This window comes from Vanellus vanellus, assembly GCF_965231255.1.
Source record: "Vanellus vanellus genome assembly, chromosome: 7".
In the NCBI taxonomy this organism is placed as follows: Eukaryota; Metazoa; Chordata; class Aves; order Charadriiformes; family Charadriidae; genus Vanellus; species Vanellus vanellus.
In genome coordinates, this window is record NC_138912.1 from 5,620,909 (window position 1) to 5,647,828 (window position 26,920).

Here is a 26,920-nt window from a genome sequence, read left to right on the forward strand (position 1 = left end):
TAAGGCGAGATCTACAACGGTTACAGACATCCTCATATCTGAACCAGAATGGTATAGGATCCACGATCCACAATATGGCAATTTCTATAGTGGGGAAACAGATTTCAGGCATCGGTGAAGTTGTAATTAAAACCATAAGGAAAATGCACTAACATCTGCAAGACAGGCGATCTGGGATAGCCAATATGACAAATTCGACCAGCCATTCTAAGGAAATCAGACGCACAAGAGCGCAAATCCAAGCACATACTGAAAAGTAAGCCTTTTGGCTCATGACGATAAAAGCGAGACCATCAGGAGGACATCTTTTCAGGCAGACGTGCTGTTCAAAGAAAAACACTCCACCGGGGAAGTAAATGAATCACTCACAAGAAGAAGTACTGTTGAATTCTTTTAATAACACTAGGAAAATATCATAGTATTAAAATCCTGCACGGGATCCTCAAAGGGTTATTTTGGTTGGGATTTCTTTGTGTTTATGAACCAAATTTTTTTCCCAATTGTGTTTTCTTTTAAACCAACTACTCCTTTCCAATGGTATTTCCAGTTAAAACACAGCTAACCTATAAATACCTGAATACCACAACACACATTGTGTGCGTGGGTTTTGTTTAAATCTTAGCGGAAATAATGGTAAATCTATTCAACACGGGGAAGCAAACGTCAATTTGTTAAGCAGGGAATGTAACAGCCAGTAGAGAATACATTGCATACATAATACAGAAGGAAAAAAAAAAAATTATCATCTGGAGTATGTGAAATTACACTGATTTTGCACCTTAAACCTATTAGAAGTTACTCTGTTGGCCAATACTAATCCACTGAAGAAGCAGAACGTTGGTCAGAAGTCTAACGTTTCCTGTACCAGCACAGAGAGAATATAAGCAGTCCAATGCTGTTAAAAGAAAACATGAAATCCAGCTCATGTTTCTGGTTAGGGATCGATTTCTTCGGGAACTACTGTTAACATAACATCTTCGTTGCCCCTGCGTACGACCATGTTCAACGTACTGTCCTTTTTAATAATGTCACTGACATCACTGGCTGAACTTATCGACTGTCCATTGATGCTTATAATCACATCGTTGTCCTTCAGGCCACCACTGAAAATACAAAGCAGCAAGGTATTATTATAATTGCCATTTGATTGTCTTTACAATATTGTTTAAAAACAACCGAAAGATTGCTGGATTTTTCCTATTTCCCACCCAACGGCAGTCGTACAGAGACACAGCGGACATGCAAAAAGCAATCAGAATTTATGAAGCGGTGAAGATTACAACACAATGCAGAAACCTCAGAAAATGGGATGGAGGCACAAGTTTGATGAATCCCGTATTTCGCCGTCTTTAAAGGAATTCACTATTGCAAATAGCTCAGTAATTCTGCAATAAAGATCCTACATGCTGATTTGATAGAAGAGATAAAGGCGTATTTTTCTTTTAAAATAATTGCAACAAGGCACTCATTTCAGAGGGGAAATTTTCCAAGCTTTTATTCACGTATATATAGCAAAGCAATCTGAGTGGCACTGCGTGTTAACGCATGAGGAATTTCAGTCCCGGATCCATGCTGTTCTCCATGCATAGCTTATTGGCAGCCACTTCACTTTACCTTCGTGTCTTAAACCTGAGCAGCCATCGCACAGCCATCCAGCCCACTCACCAAAAATGCATGTGTGTCCTTCCCCCGGCCCACCTGCCCATAGCCCCCAGAACCCCTTCTCCTGACTTCAGCACCGTAAGCAAACCGAAACCAAAACCCTCCTGACTCAAAGCAAGACGGGGCAGAACCAGAGCCGACATGGCAAGGCTCCCCTGCCCCGGGCCGCTGGTCTCCTCCCGAGCTGGCTGAGACTGCTGCTGGGACCGAGATGGGGTGGTGAGGGATGCCATCGACCACAAAGTCTTGCCCAGTCTTGCACAACGATCTGGCTCCGAGTTATGGAAATATTAACCAAGTAACCAGATCAGACATGATTCAGCCCTTCAGCATAATCCTTCTTCACAAAACCACAGAGCAGTCATTGGCCCCTTCCGCCCGCAGAAAATGCCTTACATGAGTGTCTCCTGCAAGCAGGATGCCTTGGCCAACGCTTGCAACAAATCCGGTTGCCTACCGAAGGCATGGCTTAGAGCATTTTCATGGGAGAAACCAGTCAGATTATCTTGGTCTCTCATGCAGCATCTCCTCTTGACTCATACCCAGGACAGGTCGCTGCAGAACTGCTCTGTTCCCCTACCAGCAGGTCCACACAACAGTCATCAGAGAGGAAGTCATCAGAATGGGGAAACTCATAGGCAAAGGGGCAAGGAGTGGGGGAGACAGAGCAAACATGGGCTGCCTTCTAATTGCCAAGCCAGCCCTCGGATGAAGCATCCTGATTTGAGTTTGCCTTCAAGTTACGAGGCTACATTGCCTCACGTTTCTTCTACCTCTCTAACGTCCTTCTCCCACTCTCTGCTTATTATCCGTACTCCGGTAATGATTTTTCTGCACCTTCAGATTGGACCTGCACGTCAAGGCAGTAAGTTCAGTCCCACGCTGGAGCAGCCACGTTATTCCTACGCTAACTGCAGTTTAATTTCACATCACATTTTAATTTCACCAGCATTCTGCATGAACAGCACTGCCAACCAGAATTATCTACAAAAAGCAGCAGTAATTTAGAAAGCAAGCCAGACAGCTAACACTGTATATCTTACAGTGGCGTCCAAACTATAAGAAAAAGACATCATCCAACCATCCTCGCAGCCTCCCTGAGAGATAACATATCCCTGCTCCAAGCAGCTTTCTGCCAATGTGCCTTTGGTGCTGCACACACCTCTTTCTTTCCACAAAGGTTTACTTTTCTCTTAAATGATCTCCTTTCAGAAAATGAATAAAGTTTCCTATTTCCTACCCTGGATTACTAAGCGGGTTTGTATTAACCAACTCTGAAGGGAAAGCGTCTCCAGCAAGAGCCAGCCAGACCAGTGCCGGTGACCACAGACCAGATGCCGTACTTCAGCCAGGCATCTCGTGAAGCGTGGTACCAACCAGCAGGTGAGGTTCTGAGCAAAGACGAAGAAAAAGATCAGTTGGTCAAATCCAAAAGCTCTTCCCAGTAACGTGACTCCTGACAAAGCTCTTGCATGGAAGAGTGTCTCCTGCCAAGGGAGGATTTCACCCCCTATGGAGGAACGCCAGGAGAGCTGGTGGGTTTGCCCAACACTGAGGTGCTTCACAAGGTGGGAGCAAAGCTTCTCCCTCCCTCTCCGACAGGAGGAACCAGCAGGGCCGTGGGGAGCATGCACAAGCGAACGTCTTTATTCAGCACTGGCAACGGTACAACAGATGTCTTGGAAGCAATCACTGAGAAGAACGAAAATTGAGCTTTCACGCCCACTGAATCCTTGTCCTTTCGGCCGGGAATGCTGACAGGGCTTCACTGCAATACCCTGATACGTTCGCAATATTGCCCATCGGGGACCGGTCTGAAACCACAAACTGATTTCCAGCAGACAACCTAATAGCTATCAGATGGTTGTAATTTTGTTAATTTAGCATAATCAAGATAGCCAGTTAAGCGGGGAACATTCTCCATCATTAGCCCCTTAAGTCAGTGGCGGTGGTTTTGAGAAAAAAGTAGTTCAACTTACGCTTCAGCTGGTGTTTCTGGAATTACTTCAATAACATAGGCCCCAGAGACAACATCAGGAAAGTCTTTATGGCGATCCTTCAGCTCTCTAGCTTTGCTGGAAAACAAAAAAAATACAGCAACAAAAGTATTTTGACAAAATGGACGGGGGCAAAAAAATCACGCATTTTTACTTAGTTAACTCCCTTAACATTCACTAGCTGAGGTATTTTACACGTGTTGATGTGACGCATCACAATTCATGTTAACCCTTAAAAGTATTTCAAGAATTATTACACTTTTTGCATGCATACAGCTTTTTAATGCCTATTTCTGGTAAAAGTGATTATTTCAACAGACACAGAGGACCAGAGTTAAAACATTTCAAAACTTGGTGGTTACTTTAGCACTAGCAGATCGTGAACACCTAAAAAAACCCCTTCAGTTTTCAGTGTTTTGTTATACCCCCGAACCTGCACATGTGAAAACTTCTGGTTATTTCTACAGGACACAGTATCACCTGCTCGTGAGACTTTTCTGGTTTGAGTATGAATAAGCAAGTCCACACAAAAGCTTCATTTTACATTAAATAAATTGTTTAATGAAAATAATTTTATGGAAATGGAAATATGCACGTAGCTGCTGTAATTCTTGAAAACATACTGTCCTGTTTTCTCCTCGACCCACGTGCCAGCACAGGACAGAGGGTAACAACACTAACAGAGCCCTGGGACAAATTGACGATCGCTAGCATTAAGGAAAAGAAAAAGCCAGGGAATTAATTTACAAACTAGCTCGTACAAGAGACTACAGGACAGTTCGACCATGTAGCAGATACAGAGAAAAAGGCAGGGAAAATCGGCTGCGACTTGTCACCAGCACCTACAGAGGCACACGCTACCGGTTCATCCTCCTGGTTGTTTCTGCAGATCAGGAGCTTGATCCAAATGCACGTGGAAAGGGGAGGAACCACTGCTTTTACTTACCTAGGAGTTAGGGACATCATTCGTATGCCAATGTATTTCTTTTTGGTTATAGCTTTTCCTACAAAAAGGAAAACAAGTCTCGATAACTTGCTCTTACTAAAAGAGCCTCAACGGCTGTTGACTTTCTGGTTTATTATTTCTCTTTCAAAGTGGCGAAGTACAGTACCTTTAGCTTGTCTGTCATGGGATTCAGTTAGGAACTTTTTGATTTTATCCGATGGGATAGCAAACGAGATCCCTGCCGTAACTTTTAATGTGTTGATTCCTATGACTTCACCATCCTGGAGAAATAAGAAATTTCTTGAAGAGAAATGGATGATCTCTTCCAAGCAATCACATACAATGCATTCCATAGTTGGTTTTCAATTTTCTAAATAGTTCCTTTAAGTCTAATTTCTCTGAATCATCTATTGATAAAAATCTTCTACAGTTTTGGAGAACTGATGGGGATGTTCATATTGCCACTAGCAGAAGAGAGATCAGAATCAGGCAGCTCTCCTGCTTGCAGCAGACAAGCAACAGGCAATTTCAGCCTGTTTATTTCAGCAGGCTCCATGTGAAGTGTGGCGCCAACTGATTCTGAGCAAATACTGCATAATAATATAAAGAAAAACGACAGTTCACCAAAATCAAAGTTTTTACCGGTTACGCGACTCTGAGAGAATTTCAGATTACTAACTCTGCTCTCACCCGAGGATTTGAACATTTCTGAAATCTCAGCAGCTTCCTTCCCTGATCTATCCCAGACAAAAACTATCCAACTACAAATTTTAAAATGGGAGGTTACCGGTGCTGAAACTCTACTGCGCATCAAAAAAAAATTTGCCAAATTTTTTCTCCCCCTCTACTCGGCACTGGTGAGGCCACAACTGGAATACTGTGTCCAGTTTTGGGCTCCCCAGTTCAAGAGGGACAGGGAACTGCTGGAGCGAGTCCAGCGAAGAGCAACTCAGATGATTAAGGGCTTGGAGCATCTGCCTTATGAGGAAAGGCTGAGAGCGCTGGGACTCTTTAGCCTGGAGAAGAGAAGGCTGAGGGGAGACCTTATTATGGCATACAAGTATCTAAAGGGTGGGTTGAAGGAGGATGGAGCCAGGCTCTTTTCAATGGTTCCCAGTGACAGGACGAGGGGCAATGGGCACAAGTTAGAACACAGGAAGTTCCGTTCAAATACACGGAAACACTTCTTTACGGTGAGGGTGACAGAGCACTGGCACAGGCTGCCCAGGGAGGGGGTGGAGTCCCCTTCTCTGGAGATTTTCAAGACCCGCCTGGATGCAGTCCTGAGTAATGTGCTCTGGGCAATCCTGCTTTAGCAGGGGAGTGGGACTAGATGATCTCTAGAGGTTCCTTCCAACTCTGATGATTCTGTGATTCTGTGAAATCTACAAGGCAGAAACTTGGACTAGCTCTTTCTTCCAATTTGTGTTGTCCCTCATTGAGGACCACTGCTGCTCCTCCGTTCGACCCCGCGTGCCCCCACCCGAGAGCTCTCACACAGCAGTTGGGTTGTGCAACCTGCTGCAGTTGTTCTCTCTTGGGCTTACCCACAGCTGCTGCAAGGTCATAGAATCACGGAACGGTTGAGTTGGAAGGGACCTTAAAGGTCTTCTAGTTCCAACCCCCCTGCCCTGGGCAGGGACACCTCCCACCAGCCCAGGTTGCTCAAAGCCCCATCCAACCTGGCCTTGAACACCTCCAGGAATGGGACACAGTCAGCTCTGACTACGTTCTACAATATCAGCAAATAAACCCTAATGTCCTCATAAATACATGTTTTTTTCAACACCCTCAGTGTGGTTCAAAATAAACGGGTAGATTTTTTTTGAACCATTAAGCTGAGTTTCAGTATGCAAAAAAAAAAAAGTGCCAGCTGTGTGGTATACAGTGAGTGCAAACGTCTCAACTTTAAAATGTGCTTTTTACTTTTTGCAAGGCATAAGCAAAAAAAATTGGGCATTACACTTGCTCAAAACTATGCAAACCATAAACACCTTAAATATTGAAATCCAAGCATATCTTGTGATTTGCCAACATAAACACGGACAAGTGATTAAGAACCATGTGAATTTTGTGTAGTCAGCCAGATACCGAAAGCTCTGAATCACATTTGTGGTGTAAGGTTTTGTTTGTTTGTTGGTTTGGGTGGGTTTTTTGTTTTGTTTTTAAACTAAAACGTAAAAAGTAATAAGCTTGGCACTAAGCAAACTTAAAGAAACTCTTACCAGATTTACGAGGGGTCCTCCAGAGTTTCCATACTGAAAATAAACATATGGCAAGAACATGTTTTAATATCTACCTCTTAACTCATGGCAAGCAAAACATAAAAGAAATTTTTGAAATATTTCTTTAGTAATTTTTTCATTGTCTATTAAATATGTGCAATAGACGGTCTTAACATCCAAACCCATTAACTACACTCAACTTCATTGCTTTTAGCTGAGCTTTGCAAAAGCTTAGTCCTTCTTCTCTTGCCAGAGTAAGTTAAGAAGGCCAAGGTTTTTCTTTTGTTTTAATTGCACTAGCAACTTAGAATATTTTAGGACAGCTCTGGGAGCTGTTAGTGAAGATTTCTTACAAGGCCAACAGTAGAAGTACAAAAACTATTGTTTTCCCTTTATGCAGAAATAAGCTTGCATCCTTAAACTAAGCTTGGCGTCCTTTTAGAAAACATGATGGATTTCGAAAAGATACTTATTCGCCAGAGAATATTGCCTCCTCCCTTGTAACTTGCAAGAATTTTGAAGTTAAGGCAGATATTGTACTCGGTGTGGTTCCTTGGGGGATTTTTAAACAACAATCAAGTGCTGCTGCACCGCAGATGTCCATATTTACACGGGTAAAAGAAAAGCCAACTGTGCTCACTGTTCTTCAGAATTGTATCTCTGGTGAGATTTTCAAAGCAGCTATTCAAGAAATTTAAGAGGTGCAGGGGACAAGGCTCAGAGCGGGACATACGTTGATGATGGCATCGGTCTGAATATAGTCCATATCGGAGTTGCGGAGCCCCAGCTCCTTCCCTCCACGCTGAGTGGTACTGACGATCCCCGTAGTCACTGTGTTTTGAAGGGAAAATGGACTTCCAATTGCGACCACAAATTCTCCTGGCCTCAAGTCTGCAGACTGCCCCAGCAGAAGAACCGGCAATTTACCCTACAAATAAAAATAAAATACATTTTAAAAGAAAAATATTCAAATGTTGTTAAGACACTACTACACTGGTAGAACAAATTCTACAGAAACATGAATACATTAATAAAGCAGAGGGAAAGAGAGAGGCTTTTCATCCCTTGGGGATTTTGTTTGCTGTGTTTTATTCAATTATTTCATGTGGTTCTGTACAGAAACATCCCAACGAACTTCTGCTCCTAAGAGCGGGCTCATTAGACTGCAGCAGTACTTTTTCCACAACAGGTACACATTAAATCAAAAACAATTACAAGACCAAAGGAATATTTATGCTCCACTGTACAAAGCAAACATCTGAGGATACTAGGAATGAGTTGTTTCCAACAGCTTCTTGAAATAATTAGTCAACAGCTGCTGAAATAAAAATAATGTATTGTTTAAGAGGGAACGCTAAAGAGTCATGAAAGCAACAGGCGAAGTGTATCAAACATGGATCTGTATAGTTATGTATAGTTAAAAGCATTTTACATTCTCATAAGACACCAGCTAACGTTTCATCTTACTTTTTTTTCAGTGGAGTATCTCTTCTAAATAATTATATTGCCTCCTACGTACACTGATGTCTTCTTCTGAAGATGTTAGGATTTAAAGCCTTCATGGGATTTTTCTGTTATGACAGTAGGGGATACCATTATATTTTCCTTTCAAGATCCTATCTCAACATATTAACTATCACGTTATTGAAGACATTCCCACTAAGACACAAAACATTCTTAAAATCCAGCATCAATAGAGATTGCTGCAATTTACAGCAATTAAAAAAGAAAAGGGAGGCAAGGTTCGATCCACACACCCTCGTCAATGCGATGGATCAAGGCAATCAAGTACGGTTTCTCCAAGACACGTTGGATCTGCACAGGGACTGAACTGGCTGGATAACAGACGATTCAAGCTAGACCACTAACACCCCTGCAGCAATCAGAAAACTGCTGGGAAGTTCTTAAGGCCTCCTACTCACCAAGTAATTAAGAAGGGTGTTCTGAAACAGATCGTATTTTAAATAAATACTTTGTCTTTATTTATCACCCGCCTGTAAAATACTCATTGAGTGCCATTTCGCCTTTTCCTCGCATTTTTAAAAATCAGTCTTTACTCTTTCAGTGATGTAACACATTTTTTAACCTTGTTATGTTTAATCACTTGTCCAAATGATCCTTGAATCATTGGATCTTTGAAGCTAAATACCTCCCCAGCTCTTTACATATTTTATCGTCAATATGGCGGCCGTGCCACCTTGCAGCAAGACCTAGACAGGCTGGAGAGTTGGGTGGAGAGGAACTTAATGAAATTCAACAAGGGCAAGTGTAGGGTCCTGTACCTAGGGAGGAATAACCCCATGCACCAGTACAGGTTAGGGGCTGACCTGCTGGAGAGCAGCTCTGCAGAGAGAGACCCAGGAGTCCAGGTGGACAAGTTGACCGTGAGGCAGCAATGTGCTCTTGTGGCCAAGGAAACCACTGGTCTCCTGGGGTGCATTACAAAGAGCGTGGCCAGCAGGTCGAGGGAGATCATCCTCCCTCTCTACTCTGCCCTGGTGAGGCCACTTCTGGAGTACTGTGTCCAGTTCTGGGCCTCCCAGTTCAAGGACAGGCAACTGCTGGAGATAGTCCAGCGAAGGGCTACAAAGATGATCAAGGGACTGGAGCACCTCTCTTGTAAGGAAAGGCTGTGAGACCTGGGGCTGTTTAGCCTGGAGAAGAGAAGGCTGAGAGGGGATCTCATCAATGCTTATCAATATCTAAAGGGCAGGTGTCAAGAGGATGGGGCCAGACTCTTTCCAGTGGTACCCAGCGACAGGACAAGGGGCAATGGGCACAAATTGGAACACGGGAAGTTCCATCTGAACATGAGGAAAAACTTCTTTACTTTGAGGGAGACCAAGCACTGGCACAGGCTGCCCAGAGAGGTTGTGGAGTCTCCTTCTCTGCAGGTATTCAAAACCCGCCTGGATGCGTTCCTGTCCAACCTGCTCTGGGTGACCTTGCTCTGGCAGGGTGACCTCCAGAAGTCCTTTCCAACCCCTACCATTCTGTGACCATGTCACTAGACTATTTCTATTACCATCAATGGGCCTGGGCACATAAATTCAGGTTTCAATTTAAGGATTTGGAGGATCAGGAGATTACTGATCCTGAAATCAAAACAGAAGTCTGGAGAGATGTATCTTTTGCTTGACAAACCTAACTTTGTCGTAGCTTTCCTCTAAGCTTGCCCCACTCCAAAATGCTTTCATTTGCTCAACAAATCCAGCCCCAAAAGGAAAAAGCATCAGTATAAAGTTTCAGAACAGGGCAGTGATTCTAGATGCAGTAGAAGCCCCACCTAGAGATTAACTTAAACCCATTTCCAAGGAGTGGATATCATAATGACTTTATTAAAAACCGGGGTACCTTCAAGGTATTCTTGAGTGGTCTACCTAAAATGGAGGTTCAAATTAGCTTAATACCCCTTCTTATAATTCATTCCTTCTGGAAAACTTGTAAAGGTGTCTTTTTCATCCCATAGGTGTTCCAAAGCACACAGATTTACGTGCCTATACTTGATGAGATCATAAAGCTATATACTGTATGCTCACGTAGCAAAGAAACAAGGCAATATTTAGTATGACCTGATTATTTGTACAGATGCCCCAGTTAGTGATAATTTTGTTCCAGAAGTTAACAAAAGCTGACTCCTTACTGCATTTTGGCAAACAGAAAAATATTACACGTTTAAATTGGAAATCAAGAGCCTGCTCTTTAGGGGTCTTTTATCACCAGCAGTTTGAAAGCCTGTATCGACAAGTCACCTGTAGGGACAAAAACCTAAAAAAAATCTAAACTAACCCAAATGCCCATCACTTTGTCTTTTTCACCTACAGTTTTATTTCAAATATCCCAGGAGATACACAATGTCTGTAAAGTACAAACTAAAAAAATAAAGGCATCAGTCATCACTATATGCTGCTGCAAATACAGAAGTTATGGTTTTAATATTTAACAAGCCTGGTCCTGTGTATCCCTTTATCCAACAATTCCACCAGCAAAATTTTACTCAGATGAACAGATTGTTTCAATAAAACTCATTGCCAAATCCCAGACAGGATAAGATGCTCTCTGGAAACTTATCCTTCAGTCTCCAGACAGCAAGAAAATAATTAACCAACTGCTTGTTAAACAGAATCAGTTGGAAGAGCAACAGAATAGGCAACACAGTAAGGAGCAAAACATTTCCCTTTCTAATTATCTTTCAGAGGAAAGTTTTCACAGCCAGCAAGGCCTTACTATTAAATTATAATTATCTGTGGTCCCTATCAGTGCCACAGCCATAGATAAACCCAACCAAGGCTGTGGTTTAATTCTGAGAAGGATTCAAGGGCGATACCCGGATTCCCCATCGTCTTTGCAGGGCGGCAGGCGAGCAGCAACATCCCAAGGCAACACCGCTGAGCAGTTCATAATGTCAGACCACAGCCCTGACTCCAAGGGACCTCTCCAGTACAGCGGGGAAGAGGCGGCTACGATTAGCTGTGCTGGGAAGCACGCAGTATATGCAACACAAACAGCCCCATATGGGTATTGTTTGGATAGAGGGAGCACCCTGGCCCTTCCTTCTCCCGCCAGATGCTATTAAACTTACGTAGCACGTGTTTTCAAGATGTCGTTGGCCAAGAAGAGCATCTCTTTTTGGCACTGCTTTTCCTTATTTAAAAAAAAAAAAAAAAAAAAAAAACCCAACACAAAAAGTGACTTTTGTTTGTATCCCAGTGCACTGAAAATGGATACTTTATAGAGAAAGAGGACGTTTATCAGCACATGATAAGCAAAATAAAATAGAAATCTTTTTTCTTCATAAATAGAACAAAAAGATTGGTCACGTACAAAGTTAAAGATTTATACAACGTTCCTGAGTTATAAAAACAGTCACAAAGCCAAAATTGCATTTGGCAGCAGAAAGAAAAAACATGAACTATCTCTGACTAATACAATTATTTTTGATTGTGCTGAGTTTTCAAGCCTGTGCCTATACTAGCTAGGCTCCGGTTCAAAGTCTAACGCTGTATGGATTGGCTGTGGGTCATCCATGTGATTCAACACGCCTTCTGGAAAGAGTTTGGCTAACCTTTCCTTTGCTAGGAACAAAAATCAACTGCAAAAATCGCACTGCTCTGCAGACATTATGAAAGATAGCTTTGGAAAGCGTGTTCTCTATGCAGTACGTTTCTGGAAGAGCTATAGTCTTATGTAAAAATACACTATCCCAAGATAACTACAAAAGTAACAAATGCATTTGATTTGTCATATTCTGTTAATCCAAAGAATTATTTTTTACCTGTTACATAGCCCTGTGCCATGGGGAAGGGATGGGAGGACCACCCACACGGGTATCAACCACACTTAGAGAACAAGAAGGATGCTGAGCACAGGTGAAAAAGGGCTCTGGGGTCTGGGAGTCTATGTGGTAAATGAAAATCAGTGGGGTTTGCGTACCACTTGAAATGCTATTCCTTATGATTTCGCAGTGTGCTGCAGAGCGCACTAACAGTGCTGCATTTAAATACTCTCATTAGTGCCTCTACAAGTAAACGCCATGAAAAATTGGTTCTGATGAATATAGGCATAGTAGTGGCTCTAAATTTTGGTTTTTCTCTCTAAAAAAGCTTAAAAATAACGTTGCCACATTCAGAACTAAACTTTCCACCATCGAAAAAAAAAAAACAAACAAGTATTTAAATTGTAGAGGCGGTTTTGAAGTGAAATCATTCAAAGACCCCCCAAAATTCCCCGTGCATCGAGTGATCGAGTGGGAAGTATGTCCTTCTGCAGCCCCCAAGGAGAGGGCTGGAACTGCAAGGCAAGCAGGCAGAGCGGTGGCTGTAACCAGAATGGTATCAGAACACCCTGCCTGTGTCCTCACACCCTTCCATGGCGAGGTCCCGCCTGGGATGTCCGGGCAGTCCTTGTAAGCCAAGCTGAAGGGCTTGCGTCGGGGGCCCTTAATAGCTATACTTAACAAATGGTCACTCTTCCATTTTTACATAACGTCCGATGGTCATCAGGATGACGTAACTCCTGTTACAACTCGTGATTCTCTTAGCTATAGATTTGCCACAACAGTTAATTAAAATCCCAGGCAAACGAGCCTGCCTTGCAGCACAATGAACAGGGAGCCAGCAACACCCAACACCTAACCCCAGCTTTCCCAGTGACTCACTGCACGACCTTGGGCAACACATAACGTCTTTTCTTTCCCTCCTCCCTCCGGTTTTCATTTGATGAAGCCTCGGGGCTCTGCTGGGACCCGTGTTTACTCAATACAACAAATCTGCAAGCCGGCATTCTGCAAGCGCACAGAAATAGGACTAAACATGCAAAACCATAAGTGGCACATGAGTCACTGTTTACACCCAGCCAGAGAAGGAGCCATTAATTAGAGTTAATATTTTAAGTCTTTCCCATCCCAAAGGGCTTCAGACACTTTTATATATGGATTTGACTCAAACCCTGGATAAACAGAACTCCCACGAAACGGAGAGCTGCGCACCGCCACGCGAAACGGCTTCACGCAACAATCAGCTGCAGCTACCCCATGGATGGGAGGCAGCAGCGTGCCGCGGGAGACTAGGGCAAGCATAAAAAAGCAGCAGCAGCAGCCAGGAGCCAGATGTTCACCTCTTAGATATTAGCAACACAACTTGAGTCGGGTAGAATAAGTGGAGCCTTGACGAATCAGCTTTGAAACTAAAAGAAGCAGCAGCACACAACCACCACTGAGCGTCCTAGAGAAATAAAAACCAAGGGACGGGCGACTATAACCAGTAGGGGTTTCAGTTGGAACCTTTTCATCCATGAAATAGGTGAATTGGTCTTTATGTTGGCACAGAAAGCAAATAAATCCCTTCTCGGCTCTGTAACACCCTTCGTTCGTGGAAGGGAGATCGCGAATTGGCAGGAAGCAGTTTGCAGTTCAATAAACCGATGAAGAAGAGACAAATGTTCCGAGTTCAATTTGTGAACTAGCGACAGATTTCCTTCACGCTTTTTATTTTTAGGTGGAAAAGAAACAGATGATTGTATGGTACGCTAATTCAGCTGTAAGTAACCCTGGCAAAACACGTAACTTCCCTGGGAATTGCATTTCCGTTCTCATTAATGAAACTATTTAACTTTCAGAATATGTTATGGCAAAATAAAAACTCAGGCCATGAGCATATAAAAATGTAGAGTATCATCTACAATCTAGAAACTGCTTGACAAAACGCCAAAGCAAATGAAAAAACCCAAGCTGAACGCATTACAAGCCTCCGAAAGTATTTCATCCATACTTAGAAAAACAAAACCGAGTCTCCTTATCTAAATACGGAGCATGGGAAGCTGGCAGAAAAAAAAAAAAAAAAGAAAAAGGATGAAGCGCTGTTTTGCTACGTCACCAGGATTTCAGTTACCTCGCAAGACATTGCTGTTCTCCTATACTATACTATACTATACTATACTATACTATACCATACCATACTGTAATAGAACCTGGTGCTGGTAGACCCAGCACGGAGGAGTGTGAGCGTTTAACTGTGTGGGGAGCTGGACCAGCGCATCGTCCCCACAGCGAGGACTACCAGGAGCTGAAGACGGCAGGAAGCCGCCGCTGCCTAAACTGATGAGTAAACAGGAGTTAACATGCAAGCTTTTTACAAGCTCTTTCATTTCTATGGGTCCTGAAGACTTCTGGAACCAATATGTGGGATTCCTCGGGCTCTCGAGAGGAAGCAACGTAATATCCAGCGACAGATTTCAAAGTAAAATAACGTTTTAGAAAAGCCACTTACATCTGGTATTCAAGTAGTCTGGTTTTTCAAGACGCGGGCTATTAAAATATTGATACATAAACAGGAAAGTTTGCTTTCCTGCTTCCTTCAGTTTGTACACACAGGGGAAAAAAAAAAAAGCAAATCCCCTCTGACCACAAAGATACAGGCGCTGCATTGCCTCACGAAACCACCGAAGGAACGAGGGCACAAGGTCTTGTTGATTTAAAAAGTGTCAGACTAAGTGGTTATTAGTAAGATGCAGGAAAAAACTTGAGCAAATGGGCCGAAATACCACCGCAAATTAGAGATCGGTCACAAACCCGCGACTGCTCTGCCATGTAAATGCCAAATCCTGCCTGGGGTACAGGAGCCAGTAACTGGTCACGTCGAGGAACAAAAATCTTCAGACCCTGGCATGTCTTCCAGGACACGGGTGCTATTTCAGAGTCGGTGGCAAGTGTCTCGTGGCTGGTTTTTTAAGCGTGTAGGAAGAAGATACACCTCAAAATAAAGCCGTTCACCGTGTTCCCCCCTTCCTGTACTCGCTGCTAACCACAGGCACCTGCCACAGAGATCATTTCTGCGGGCAGAGTCCAATTTCCAGGGGTGAAAGGGGTCTCCAGGCAAAAGCCACCTCCACCTTCCACTACTTTTGGCTTCCAGCTTCGATTTGGGTGAGGGCACAGGGCTCTCTTAGAATTCGGCCCTCCATTAACCCTGATGCTGTCCATTAAAGCACCCCTAAAAGTTTCTTCTGGTGCTTACAGTTTTCAGCAGCTGTCTCACACGTTCTCATTCAACAAGGTAGTCACTTGTCTGGAGATGAATTTCATAATCAAGTTCTGCCAGCTCAAAAGCACGTGCTGGCTTTGGAGCGTTGTGCAATATTTTTGATGGGTTTCAGGCTCGCTGCAGTTATCACCGCTGTGACACGGGATGGCTCATTTCACCATCCGCCGCCCATGCTGCCAAAGTCCAAATTTTTTCTAGGGAAGTTTTATAAATTTTGCATGTTCGTACCCAAATTGTCTGCAACCTTTTCTTTCTAGCATTGCTGCCTCCTCAAAGCTGTCTGCATTGGAAAGGACAGTTATATCGCCTTCGCATTTGCCACGCGACTCCAACCTTACCTCTCACTTTCACCACTTCAGCGAACTGCTGCGTCTCACTATAGGCACAAGAAATACAGTTCCTTTATAGAATGTAAAAATAAGAGTGTTTTAAGATTAGAAGAAAAACTCCAAGATTTCTCTTCCTCCTTGACTGCAACATATTTTTCCACAGAGAAGAATTTAATCGGGGAAACGGTTCAACCTTACTGGTGCCCAGATTTTACCACCCTCTTTCACTTCCTATTGCGCTCAGCGAACCCAAATTAGTTCTAGTAATGTCTTTGGCCAGATGTTCACACCTTAAAGCAAAACAGCATGCAGGCTGCTGCAAAAGCTTAACAGTTTTCGGAATACCAGCTGACAGCCTAAACTCATACTTCGAGCCCAGCTCCGTTCCTAACCACAGAGGCATTCTTCGCCCTTCAGATCCTGCCTTAACACGCCACAGAAAAACAGAAGAAAAAAGAATAAGGTCTGCATCTTTGATGTCACCTTCAAATAATTTATTCAAAAGGAAGAACTCCACCTCTTCTTTCAGAAAAATTCTTAGGGACGGTTTTCATGCCATATCCAGATATTTAAAAGGGTTGTTCGTACAGTCACATTGACTTCTTTAGGCATCAAATACATTTCAACTTCAACAAATTATTACCACTGTGATTTTAAAAAGCCTTTTATGAATCTGAATGATCGTAAGGCATTTCAGTACAAAAAGGAAGGCTCAAACACTGAACTTGAATGGATATATAAAAAAAGATCCCATGAAAGTTCAGTCTGAAAATCAACTTTTCAGCTGACTGCATTTCCATTAACTTTTTTGTGAACATTTAAAATTTTGTGTTTCTTATTCTTCAAGCGCAAAGCATCATCTGCCCTGCGAAAGGAGGTGCCTCAGGCCTCACCTAGGATTGGGATTTCCCAGTGCCATGTCGCCAGGGCTAGCTGGAAAACTGGTCTCCCACCCCAGAAAAAAAAAAAATGAGTGATACAAGAAGTTTTCCCCAAATCTTCTCAAAATTATCTGGAGACGCGCCAGGCAGGGGCCAGGGGGGAACGCCACACAAGGTAAGGGGTTGTACAACTGAGAGGACACTTACCGAGGGTATGTCAGACCTAAGTTTATATCCATATTCTATCTAATTTAGAGCAGAGATGTGAAATGTGATCTCCTGCTACCCAGAGAGATGTGCTATGCTGACGTTACGCGAGGAAGACAGCGGGGGCCGGCTCACCTCTTCTGCGAGAGCTCAGCCTCCGGGCACTGAGACACTTCCCAAAGTTTCATTAAAACCAACACTTTTTCTCATCAAGAACTGAACGTTAACGGATCAATCCTTCCCCTCTCCATCCCCCAAAAGAAAAATGTAGCTCATTTGGCTCTAGACAGCTCTAGGACAGAAAAACTTTCCTGCCTTAAAGAATTTGCAAATATATGTAAATTAACACGGTTGCAATGCTCATAGGCTGAAGCACGTGCTACATCGGCCCGCTGCAGCAGTCAACACATCAAGCCAAAGACACATCCTTGTCCCTTGAAGTTAATAAGTTGTATATAGATAGTTATGACTTTTTGAATAATTGCTTTTAAAACGGTAAAAGCTGCCTCATGTTAGATCAAAAATCATATATTTTTTCCCACTCCACGACTGCACAATGTAAAAGGATAATAACCTGGGATGATCAACACTTGCAAATGACCAGCTGATGCGCCACTTGCAAAACAGGGTCACAACGACATTCAAAAATTAAATTGATGGAAGATGTTGATGACTACCATTTAATTACATGGCAGTAATTTTAAAAAAAGAAGAGCATCTGCCATCTTGCAAGTCATAACTAGAAATGCCAACCCCAGTCCTGTTTAGCAGTGATTTCCACCATAGGCAACTTATCTGGCTGCATTGTCTTTTTTCCCAGCTGCTTCCAGTCTTCCAGGTTCTCCCTTCCTGCAAGAAGTTTACCAAGGAAATTTTGGAGCCATTTATTTAGGCTCCAAGAATAACGTAAAACTCTATGTTTATGTCTCTTCTCAAGTCCTCAAAACAATCCGTCACATCAGTTCAATGTCTCCTCTCATTGTCTCACCAGCTTCTTCCTTCTCTGAAGCTCACCTTCCTACCGCTGTAAGTCCTTTCCTTCTCACCACCATTTTCTGGTCTACTTTCCCCACCGCATTGTGCTTCCAATTTTAAATTACTTTTCCAGCTGCCCTTCACTCCCTTCCTGCCATATCCAACTCAGCCTAATGCTGCCAGATCTCATTCTGGGGATCTTCTCTTTGCTTTGTTACTGCAGATCTGCTTTTGCTTATTTTAATTTAAAAATGAGAAAATAAGCGGTTGCTAAATGTGTAAATAGGTGACCTCAGGAAAACAGGAAAAAAACAACATGGCAAAAAACATTATTGGTATTTGCAAAAAACCTTAACAATACCAAAAATGTTTTTTGCCATGTTGCTGTTAAGAAGCCTTTAAATAAGAAAAAGAAAGAGCTTTTAAATGACAAAGGTGGCAAGGGAGCAGCAGGAGCACTTCATATCTTGGGTCATCCAAGAGTTCTGCATTAGACGTCCGATTTAGTCATGAACTCTGGCACAAACATTTTTGACCTCACTGGGGAATAGGACTGAACTAAAACAACACTGCAAGATCTACACATTTTTGAGTCATGTGTTTTAAATGAAGCGTTCTTGCCCGTTAAATTTGGAGGTCATTAACTAACTGTCTAAACAAGGGAAACCAATATGAGCAGCACCCCAAGCAATCACATGCATCTAATTGCATCTACATCACACGGTATTTCGACAATATTCCACTTGCGCTATGCTGTCGACGTGTGCAGAACGGCACGACGGCTTTGCTGCTGCTGCAGGAGGCAGAAGAATGCGGACAGCCCTGTGCTTGGTATGGAGGAAGACTGCGGATGGGAAGTCGCATCCCTGTTTGTTCAGAAAACCACCTGCAGGGTAACAGCACCTTTCCAAGCAAGATTTAATTCGCGTGTTCAAGACACGTCCTGAGATATTTTCCATTTTAATATCTACATCAGTGTGGTACACAGCCCTTCACAGGCACAAATATATCTTCTAAAAGCAATTTGTGACTTCCATATAGGCACACAAGAAAGACTAATACACCCATCTACTAACCACAAGGGAACAACTCCCGTTTCTTCTAAGGGGGAGAGAGCTATCTTCGCCAATGCGTGTGTAAACCAGCCAGCAAACGATGTTGGGTTATATTTTGAGGATGCATACAAAAGTGCGACGTACTTGCTCGCACTACGCTGACAGGTGATAAAATTAACCCCTACCAACCACAAACTTGGCTTTGAAAAACGTGTATCCACCTAGCTCAAAGACTCTCTGTAACTCAGACACTAAACTATTAGCCTTTCCTTCAAACAGGACAATTGGCAATAGCTTTTGGAAAGGATACTAAGTCAAGAGGACTATAATGTGTCTTGCTTTAACGACTCACCTGAGAATCTATTTTAATTAGTGCAATGTCAGCTTTTTCATCAACATCTTTAATTTTAGCTTCATACGTTTCGCCATTCTTCAGTTCCACCTTCACCCGGTTTTTGTTGGTGACGACATGGGCGTTTGTCACGATCAGCCCGTCTTCTGAGACAATGAACCCTGAACCACTGGCAACAGGAATCTCCCTCTTCGAATAAGGAAGTCTAGAAGGCATGGGAAATAAACATTTATTGCTGCAAAAAGTTGAAAGATCACAAATCATTCCAAATAACACACAGCCAAAAAGAGTTTGATGGTTTTTAATGCTTTAGGATATCTGCTGTTACTTACTATCATTAACAAGATAATGCACATGCATTAGTTTAACTATTTTTTTTTCCAGGATTCTTAAATTACCTTTAATTCTTAAGCATGACAAATATTTATCATCTCAAAAACCTCTTTGCTATTACATAGCATCAATCAACATTTCTGGCACACTGGCAGCTGTTTTCAAGAATACAAAAATCAAAACTGGGCATCTGGTTTACTTGCGAAATAATTCAATGTGAACCACAGCAGGAGCTATCTTCTCTACCACATCTGCAATGAAGTTGTATTTGTGCCGCAGGCTATTAGGATGTTCTTGGCCTGAAATAGAAACAGAAAACATGTCATGAGTTCTTCAAGCGACACGAGAAGGGTCATTGCAAAACACCTGAATTAAAAAAAGCTCCAAGCAAATATCTTTCCCCTCCTTAAAAGTCATCTGCAGCATAACCCTTGCCCCCGGATTTCCCTTCCGCCTCGTGGCACAGAAGAGGCAGCATGCTTTAGCGTTAGGACAAAGGGAGTCGTGAAACCTTCTTGTTTCGACCGCAGGTAGTTGGCCCACGGGGCAGCAGATCTGCTGCTCCAAGCTTGGCTGCGGCCACAGCCCCTGGTCCAGCTCGCCCCATCGCTGTCGGCTCGGGGACGAGGGACCGGAGGAGCCCGGGGTTTGGTCAGTGTCCGCACTGCCCTGCTCTTCCCTCTGTGAAAGGCATTTTGTACTCGGATGCCTCCGTTCCTGCTCTCACCTCTTTTCTTTTCTGGATGGTCTATTTAGCTTGCATGGTCTTCTCACGTTAAACAAATGGGCTCTGTTCCGCTGCCAAAATACGCCGCCTTAGTGGTTTTTGGAGTCTCACGCTGCTGCATTTGTTAAATGCTGAGGACAACAAGGTCCCAACCCCAGTGTAAGCCTACGGCAGCTGCTGAGGAAGTGCAGCTCAGGTACAGGGTCTGTGCCGCCTCTCCCACCGCTGTCCCCACGCAGGTGGAACCACCAGCCCCTGCCAGGCACCGGAACGTGGATGCACATTACGCATGCTCTGCACAACCATACTCAAGGCATCCTCTCCACTGCAACCACCTGTGGTCCATCAGTTCCACAGAGCTGTAGATCCCACATACTGTGGAAGTTACTGAACCACCCTCAAGGCTATAAAATAGATTCGCACAGGAAAACAATGGGACCGCAAAGCTCTGCATTCCTGGGCAGTGCTGTAACACAAAAGCTCATGGTCACCGAGTATTCAAGAGAGGTCAGTGGGATTTTCAAAAGCAACTGGATACCAAACTCCTATTGTGGCCATCAGAAAACCTGTCTGCACCATCAGTTGTCTAAAAATCTCTAGAAAAAAACCTCACAATTCTGACACAGCTTCCCCTTCTCCAGTAGTTTGGGGGCAAAACATTATTTATTTTTTTTAATGAGGAGCGACTAAGCAATTGGAACACCCCACAGAGTTATCCTCTACTTCCCTAGAGCCAAGAAACACCCTTTGTTTTCATTAGTCTTCCCATTTTATCTAATGCATCCATCTCGCGTTATAAAGGCACAAGCCAAATCTGCAATTGACTTGCAGATGAGTGCTGATGGGCTGTGCTGCTCCCATCCATCCTTGCCATTTGGCTTCTAAATCCGTCCAGAGATTAAAGCAGTAAGCAGCTTGTGGATGCTCTAAGTGCCTGTGACGCTGTAACGGGACGATTTATTTGCAGAATTGTAGAAGGAGACACAGGACTATCCTATAACATCATCCCAATACCTGAATGACCTTCAGTGTCTGAAAACCAGACTGGAAAACCATGCAAATTTTTAAGTACACACTGGAGGCAAAAACCGACGGCAGGAGATTCAGAGGAATGATTTAGGAATAAAACACTGCTGCTTTTAATGCTATGCAGATACTGGTTTGATTCAGAGGTGAACGACAGGTTTCAGGTGACTTACGAATGCCAACCAGCGTATACTGCCCTCATGAGCAGGGTGGATGCTCAACCCAAACACGATCTGATCACTTAAGAACATGTTTTTTCCCATATATACCCTGTGAAGCATCTCAAGGGCTTTTAAATTCAATCAATCACGAACAGCAACCACAGCAGTAACCACATAATCCGCTATGCAGTTTCAGGTCGCAGTTCAGAGACGTGAATCTGCTTTATGATGCAGGAACATTGATCGGAAAACTTGTGGCCTCACCTACTGTTTTCCTCAAAAGCATTCTGTGCTTCGTCTGACTCACACTTAAGCTGTTTTCCTTGGATTTTTATGCCAGAAAGTCAGAAGGGCTTGCTGATTGACAAACATCAATTTACCAAAGGATTTCTCTTCTCTTTATTAGAAATATTTCGTATCTAATGAACCACGTCATCTCTATAAAACTGACAACTCTAATGGGAGTGGTTTGGAAAACTGGTAGGAGAATGAGACCTGCAGTTTGGAAGTATTGACTCGCATTAAATAGGAGCTTTGACGGATTATCAGATTGGATTAACACGATGCTGGGATAAAACGCCACAGGGCACTACTGTATCCATCAATATGCTTTTTTGACCCCTGCTTATGAAATGATTTCATCTCTGTTTCAGTGCTGTGGACATTCAAAGGTCACATCCTGCCCTTGAAAAAAGGGAGCTCCCACGGATGAGGGAACCGCACAGGGAACACACAGCTTTTTTTTTATGCCTTCAGTGCACTCAGCTATTCAAGAAGAGAAAGGATGCCTAAGCTGTACATGGCGAGACTACTAATACTTCATCTCAGAGCTGCCTTCGCTTTGAGTCGCAGGCTACGGATGCCAAGATTTCAGAAGTGACAGTATTTTGCGTGTAATCCACCTCCTCGTGCAGTCCCAAACTAAACTGCACAGTTACGAGGCCAAAATTTCATACTCTGAAAAAAGTTAGATAATAAATACTGATTCATGGCATACTGACCTAAAAAGCTTACAGCAGCTTGCCACGCCTGCCGATTGCTTATGCATTAGGAATTCTTGCATTGTGTAACACAGTTTTGCAACAGCTCTTGAACAACTGCCCACTTAAATGGAAAACATACCTTTTTAAAGCAAATAAACAAAAGTCAAAGTACCATTCAGAAGACAAATTCATTGATGAACGCTAACAGAAAAGGTTCCTATCGACTGGTCTTTACCACTGCGTAACGACATAAAATCTGAAGGCTATAGTAAAAGTATCAATATGTTGAAAATTTCTTCCGTCACTGAGAAAAAGTATCACAGGGGGAGGAGGGGAAATGAGACCACAATGGACACGTGTGCATGCATACCGTTTGCCCGTTACGTACATACTTAATGCTCACCATTAGCTAATTGCCCTTTGGGATTACTGAGCGATGCACGTGGGAGCTGAAAGGTGCACTCACGTCTCCTATAAGCAACCACCACCATGTAAAATTTCATCCTAGATTTGAATCACCAGTAGGTCCAGGCTGCTACGTGGAAGCCTAAATTGCCATACAAGTGCCAATAATACCAACCTAGTACGGGCAGGTGCTCAGTCCTCAACAACGGTATCGTTGTTTCCAGCCATCACCAACCGCTGTAGAAGACAGCAGTGAAATTCAGAACTTCTCAGGAGATACTTTCCTATTCTCTCTAACAAACATATTTTCCAGCCGCACTGATAGTTCAGGGCTTTAATAGAAAATACAGTTTTAGGAGGAAAATGGGTTTCAAGCAACACCCTCCAAATTTTCAGGTTTAAAGACCTGGAGACTCTTCAACGGTATAGCGGACTGTGTTGGACTATTAAGCAACAAAAAAGCAATAGCTTTAAGTTTTGATTGATGATATGGTTTTGACTATTTAACCCCCACTGCCTGTGCACTCTGATACAACCACCTAACCACAATGTCCGTCCTGACTTACACGTACCACACAAGCAGGTGGGTAGCTCTGTAATTCCATACTTTAACTGGTCCCCAAAATGTAGATTTCCGAGTTAAAAACTGCTGCTTTGGTATAACCAGTGTTGAATCCATGTGAACAAAGTTTCTCCAATTTTCAGGCCCTTCCTTTTTGTTTTGTTGGCTTTGTTTTGTTTTTTTAAGAACAAAACTCCAGGAGGGTGTGGTTTAATAGAGTCTTTTCATTGTTTTTTTTTGTTTTGTTTTGTGTTTGGGGTTGGGGTTTTTTGTTGTTTTGCTTTTTTAAAAAAAAAAAAAAAACATTGAGAGGTGGGCCTGAATAAAGCCTGAATACCTTCAGGCTTTGATGTTCAAACCTTTGCAGACTGTTCCTCTTTCTGTTTATATGCTTGATTATTTGTGTTTTGTAATGTTTTTATTGAACTATTGCACAATGCCCTAAATGCCCATGAGCATGGTTAAGAAACCTTCATTAATGACATTATGAAGATGATTGCTGTGAATTCAGTTAATGATCAAAAATTGACTTAAAAAAAAAAAAAAAAACATAAATAGGTTACAGCATGAAAAATTCCCAAGGCAACTAATTCTTCAAGGACTTCAAAGGTGTGCTGGCTGTCAGCCCTCGAATGAAAAGGAAAATCTCTGCCAACAGACACTAATAGGGCTAATATCGGTAAACAAACTGCTAGGAGGCAAGACAGTATACCAAGCCATGGAAAAAAGCACACCCAGCTGTAAACAACTAAAATAATTTGGTTTCATAAAGATGAGCCAAAAAGCACATTAAGATCTAGGTTCTGATTAGGTCTTTACTCAAAGTGGCATTGATGCTTTAATGCTTACTTGCTGCTTTTGGTAATATTTTGAGCTAAACTGAAAGGATGCTTTGGAGATAGAGATCTCATAAAAGCAACCTCTCTCCTGAAGTTGTGAGAACTGTATCCGCTGTTCTGAAAGGTCTTCCCTCAGCACAGGTCCACCAGCTCTTCAAGCAACACTTCAGGCACGTCTCAGTCAGAAATCTTTTTCCCACCCAGTTTTCATGTGTTTTCCCCCTTTCAAGCAAGGGCATTCTGCTCTCATGCATCAGGATCTGCTCAGCTCGCTGCCCGTTCTCTTCTGCAGCCTCTGCAGCTAGCCTGTGCTAAGGCATCCTCAACACTCCCGGCTCTCCTTTCCACTGTCTGAAGTTAGAACCAACACAATTATCTCATTCAGTGGGACTTTTTATCCTAGATAAATCCTAGAGGGAAAAAAAAAAGGCACACCCCAGCAAACACCAGCAAGTCTTTCCCTCCCAACCCTCTCTTGATGTGACCACACCAGACATCTCCACATCCTAAGTCAAAAAAGCTCAGATTCAGTCCAGAATCGAGCCTTCAGTTTCTTTAAAAACAGCAAGAAACTTTCAGTCCCATTAAGATTTTAAAAAAAAAAAAAAAACAAACAACCTTCCCATGAAACCATAATCACCTAGACAGCTGAAATCATTAGGATTCCTGTTTTGGTAACTGTTCAGGAAGATGCTTATATGCAAATTGCAGGGAGGGTGGAGCACCATCCCTGGGTTCATCATTAAAGATGCTTCATATCGGGAAAGCGCAACACCCCTGTCCTTCCAGGGGAGACAAATTAAAGTCTCCTTCGGGTTTTCTCCATGCTCGCAAGCTCAGCCAGGAGGGATGTTTCGCCTCCACCCCGTTCATCAGACCCCATCTCAGCTGGTGGGGCCCGTGGTCTGCTAACATCAGGCTGGTGTCAGCGGAAGAAAATGGGGCTTGGATCCAGGGATCTGTGCTAATCTATCTTTTCCCGTTAACTCCATAATGATCATAGGTGATTCCATGAAACCTTTGCCCAGTGACACAGAGTATGAGCAGCGCCACCACAACCTGCTGAAGGTTATGGGCTAACCAAATGTATTAAGCTACCCAGGTCGCCGAAAGGAGATGGTTACTTTCTCCTGTACTCGCTGCTTGCTTAATCTTATACTCGGATACACAACCCCAGGTGCGCACACGCACCGGGGTCTGAAAGAACAGCTTGGGTTTCTCTGCAGAACGAAACCAGAAGGGCTTAAGCACTCACGAAACCTCTGGGCTGGCAGAATCGGTGACTACTAACACAAACCACAAGACTGTAAAGTTTTACTTGGAGAATTTCCACCCTCCCAAATAAAACTCCAACCGCTGGTGTTTGTACAAACTCCCATTCATGTCATATAGGACAACGCTAAACCTCTGACGCTGCTATGGAAACAAAAACTTGAGCAAATGTGCTTAGCTCACACTGAAAATGGTGCTATCAGCAAGCTCTGCTGGAGAGCCGCGAGGAAAAAGTGATGTATGGGAATCTGCTGCCACTCTTTTTTTCTTTTTTTATTTTTTTTCTAAACGGCATAAAACTGCAAGCCTAAATATTCCACTTCCTATTCGAGGATAAATTGTGTAATACACCAAAAAAGGATATTACGCAATGAAAACGCTAAGAAAATAAGAAACAACATTCTACGTATCGCAGACGATTCGCTTAAGAACAACTTTCAGATCGAAGGAGGGAATTTCGAGAGGTCTAAACCACAGCACCTCGCTAATAAAGCTGCTATTACATCAGTTATTTTTTCCCCGTGTAATCCAAGGAGAAACTAAAGACACTTCACAGATTTCTGAGAATAAAATCAAGTAAAAAAATAAAGTATTACTGTGACATCCCTAAAAGCAAAAATATTTTCATAGCGCCAAACAATGGAGAGATTTCAAGCATTTTACTCTAGCAAGCAGTAAACTGTTTAAATCTGGTATTCACTTAAAAGATTTCCTGCAGCAAGTACCACCGCAAGATTAAAGCGAGGAATTAAATTAAAATTGCTTTTTGGCATGAATGCAAACTTGCAAAGGGAAAATAAAGTCCATTTTCATCATCATAATATTTAGATGATCAATTCTTTCTTGGCACCCTTTAACGAGGAGTCCGTCACACGCACCAGAGATCGTGCAAGTAACAGGCTTTGAAATTTGTATTTTCCCTGCTAATCCGAAAGCCTGAAACCATTAATTTTAATCACAGATTTTAAACAAACCGAAAAAAAAAAAGCTGCCAACTTAAACAAAATAGAGAATCTATACAAAACAGCTCTCAAATTAAAGATAACACAACACAGTTTTCAGACCAGCGCGTGGTCGCTTATATAACACGGAACTTTTTGAGTACAAAAACGAAGGTGAATAAATCGCATGTTTTAATTGACGTTCTTCAAGAACAAAAGCTGACTTTATTGACTTCCAGGGAGAAGGGTGCTGGTGGCGCAGAGGCTGGAGCGATGCGCTGGATAGCTCGGTCTCTGCCCGCACCCTATTCCCAACTACTGGTCACAAATTAACGCTTACCCTGATCAGAGGTTGAGAGGATAAGTTATTGAAAATGCAAATGTATGAACAAGTAAAAACAGATATTGGCAACACGTGAATGACCAGGCTACGTGAAGAGAACGACACATACGGAGCTCTTCTGCATTTATAAAACAAGAAAACCAGAAAACAAGTATTTGA

General features: G+C 42.8%; 1 protein-coding gene across 1 annotated transcript in view; it reads right to left on the reverse strand.

The window, feature by feature from the left end:
* Window positions 1–378: 378 nt before the first annotated feature.
* Window positions 379–26,920, reverse strand: part of HTRA1 (HtrA serine peptidase 1) — a 36,475-nt gene continuing 9,933 nt past the window's right edge. Inside the window, exons 2-9 of the mRNA XM_082486663.1 lie at window positions 19,702–19,801; window positions 19,170–19,374; window positions 7,564–7,758; window positions 6,831–6,863; window positions 4,772–4,886; window positions 4,606–4,663; window positions 3,642–3,737; window positions 379–1,103 (exon numbers count right to left, since the gene is read on the reverse strand). Coding sequence (XP_082342789.1) covers window positions 935–1,103; window positions 3,642–3,737; window positions 4,606–4,663; window positions 4,772–4,886; window positions 6,831–6,863; window positions 7,564–7,758; window positions 19,170–19,374; window positions 19,702–19,801 — 971 coding nt within the window. The 3' untranslated portion in view covers window positions 379–934. The remainder of the gene's footprint in view (window positions 1,104–3,641; window positions 3,738–4,605; window positions 4,664–4,771; window positions 4,887–6,830; window positions 6,864–7,563; window positions 7,759–19,169; window positions 19,375–19,701; window positions 19,802–26,920) is intronic.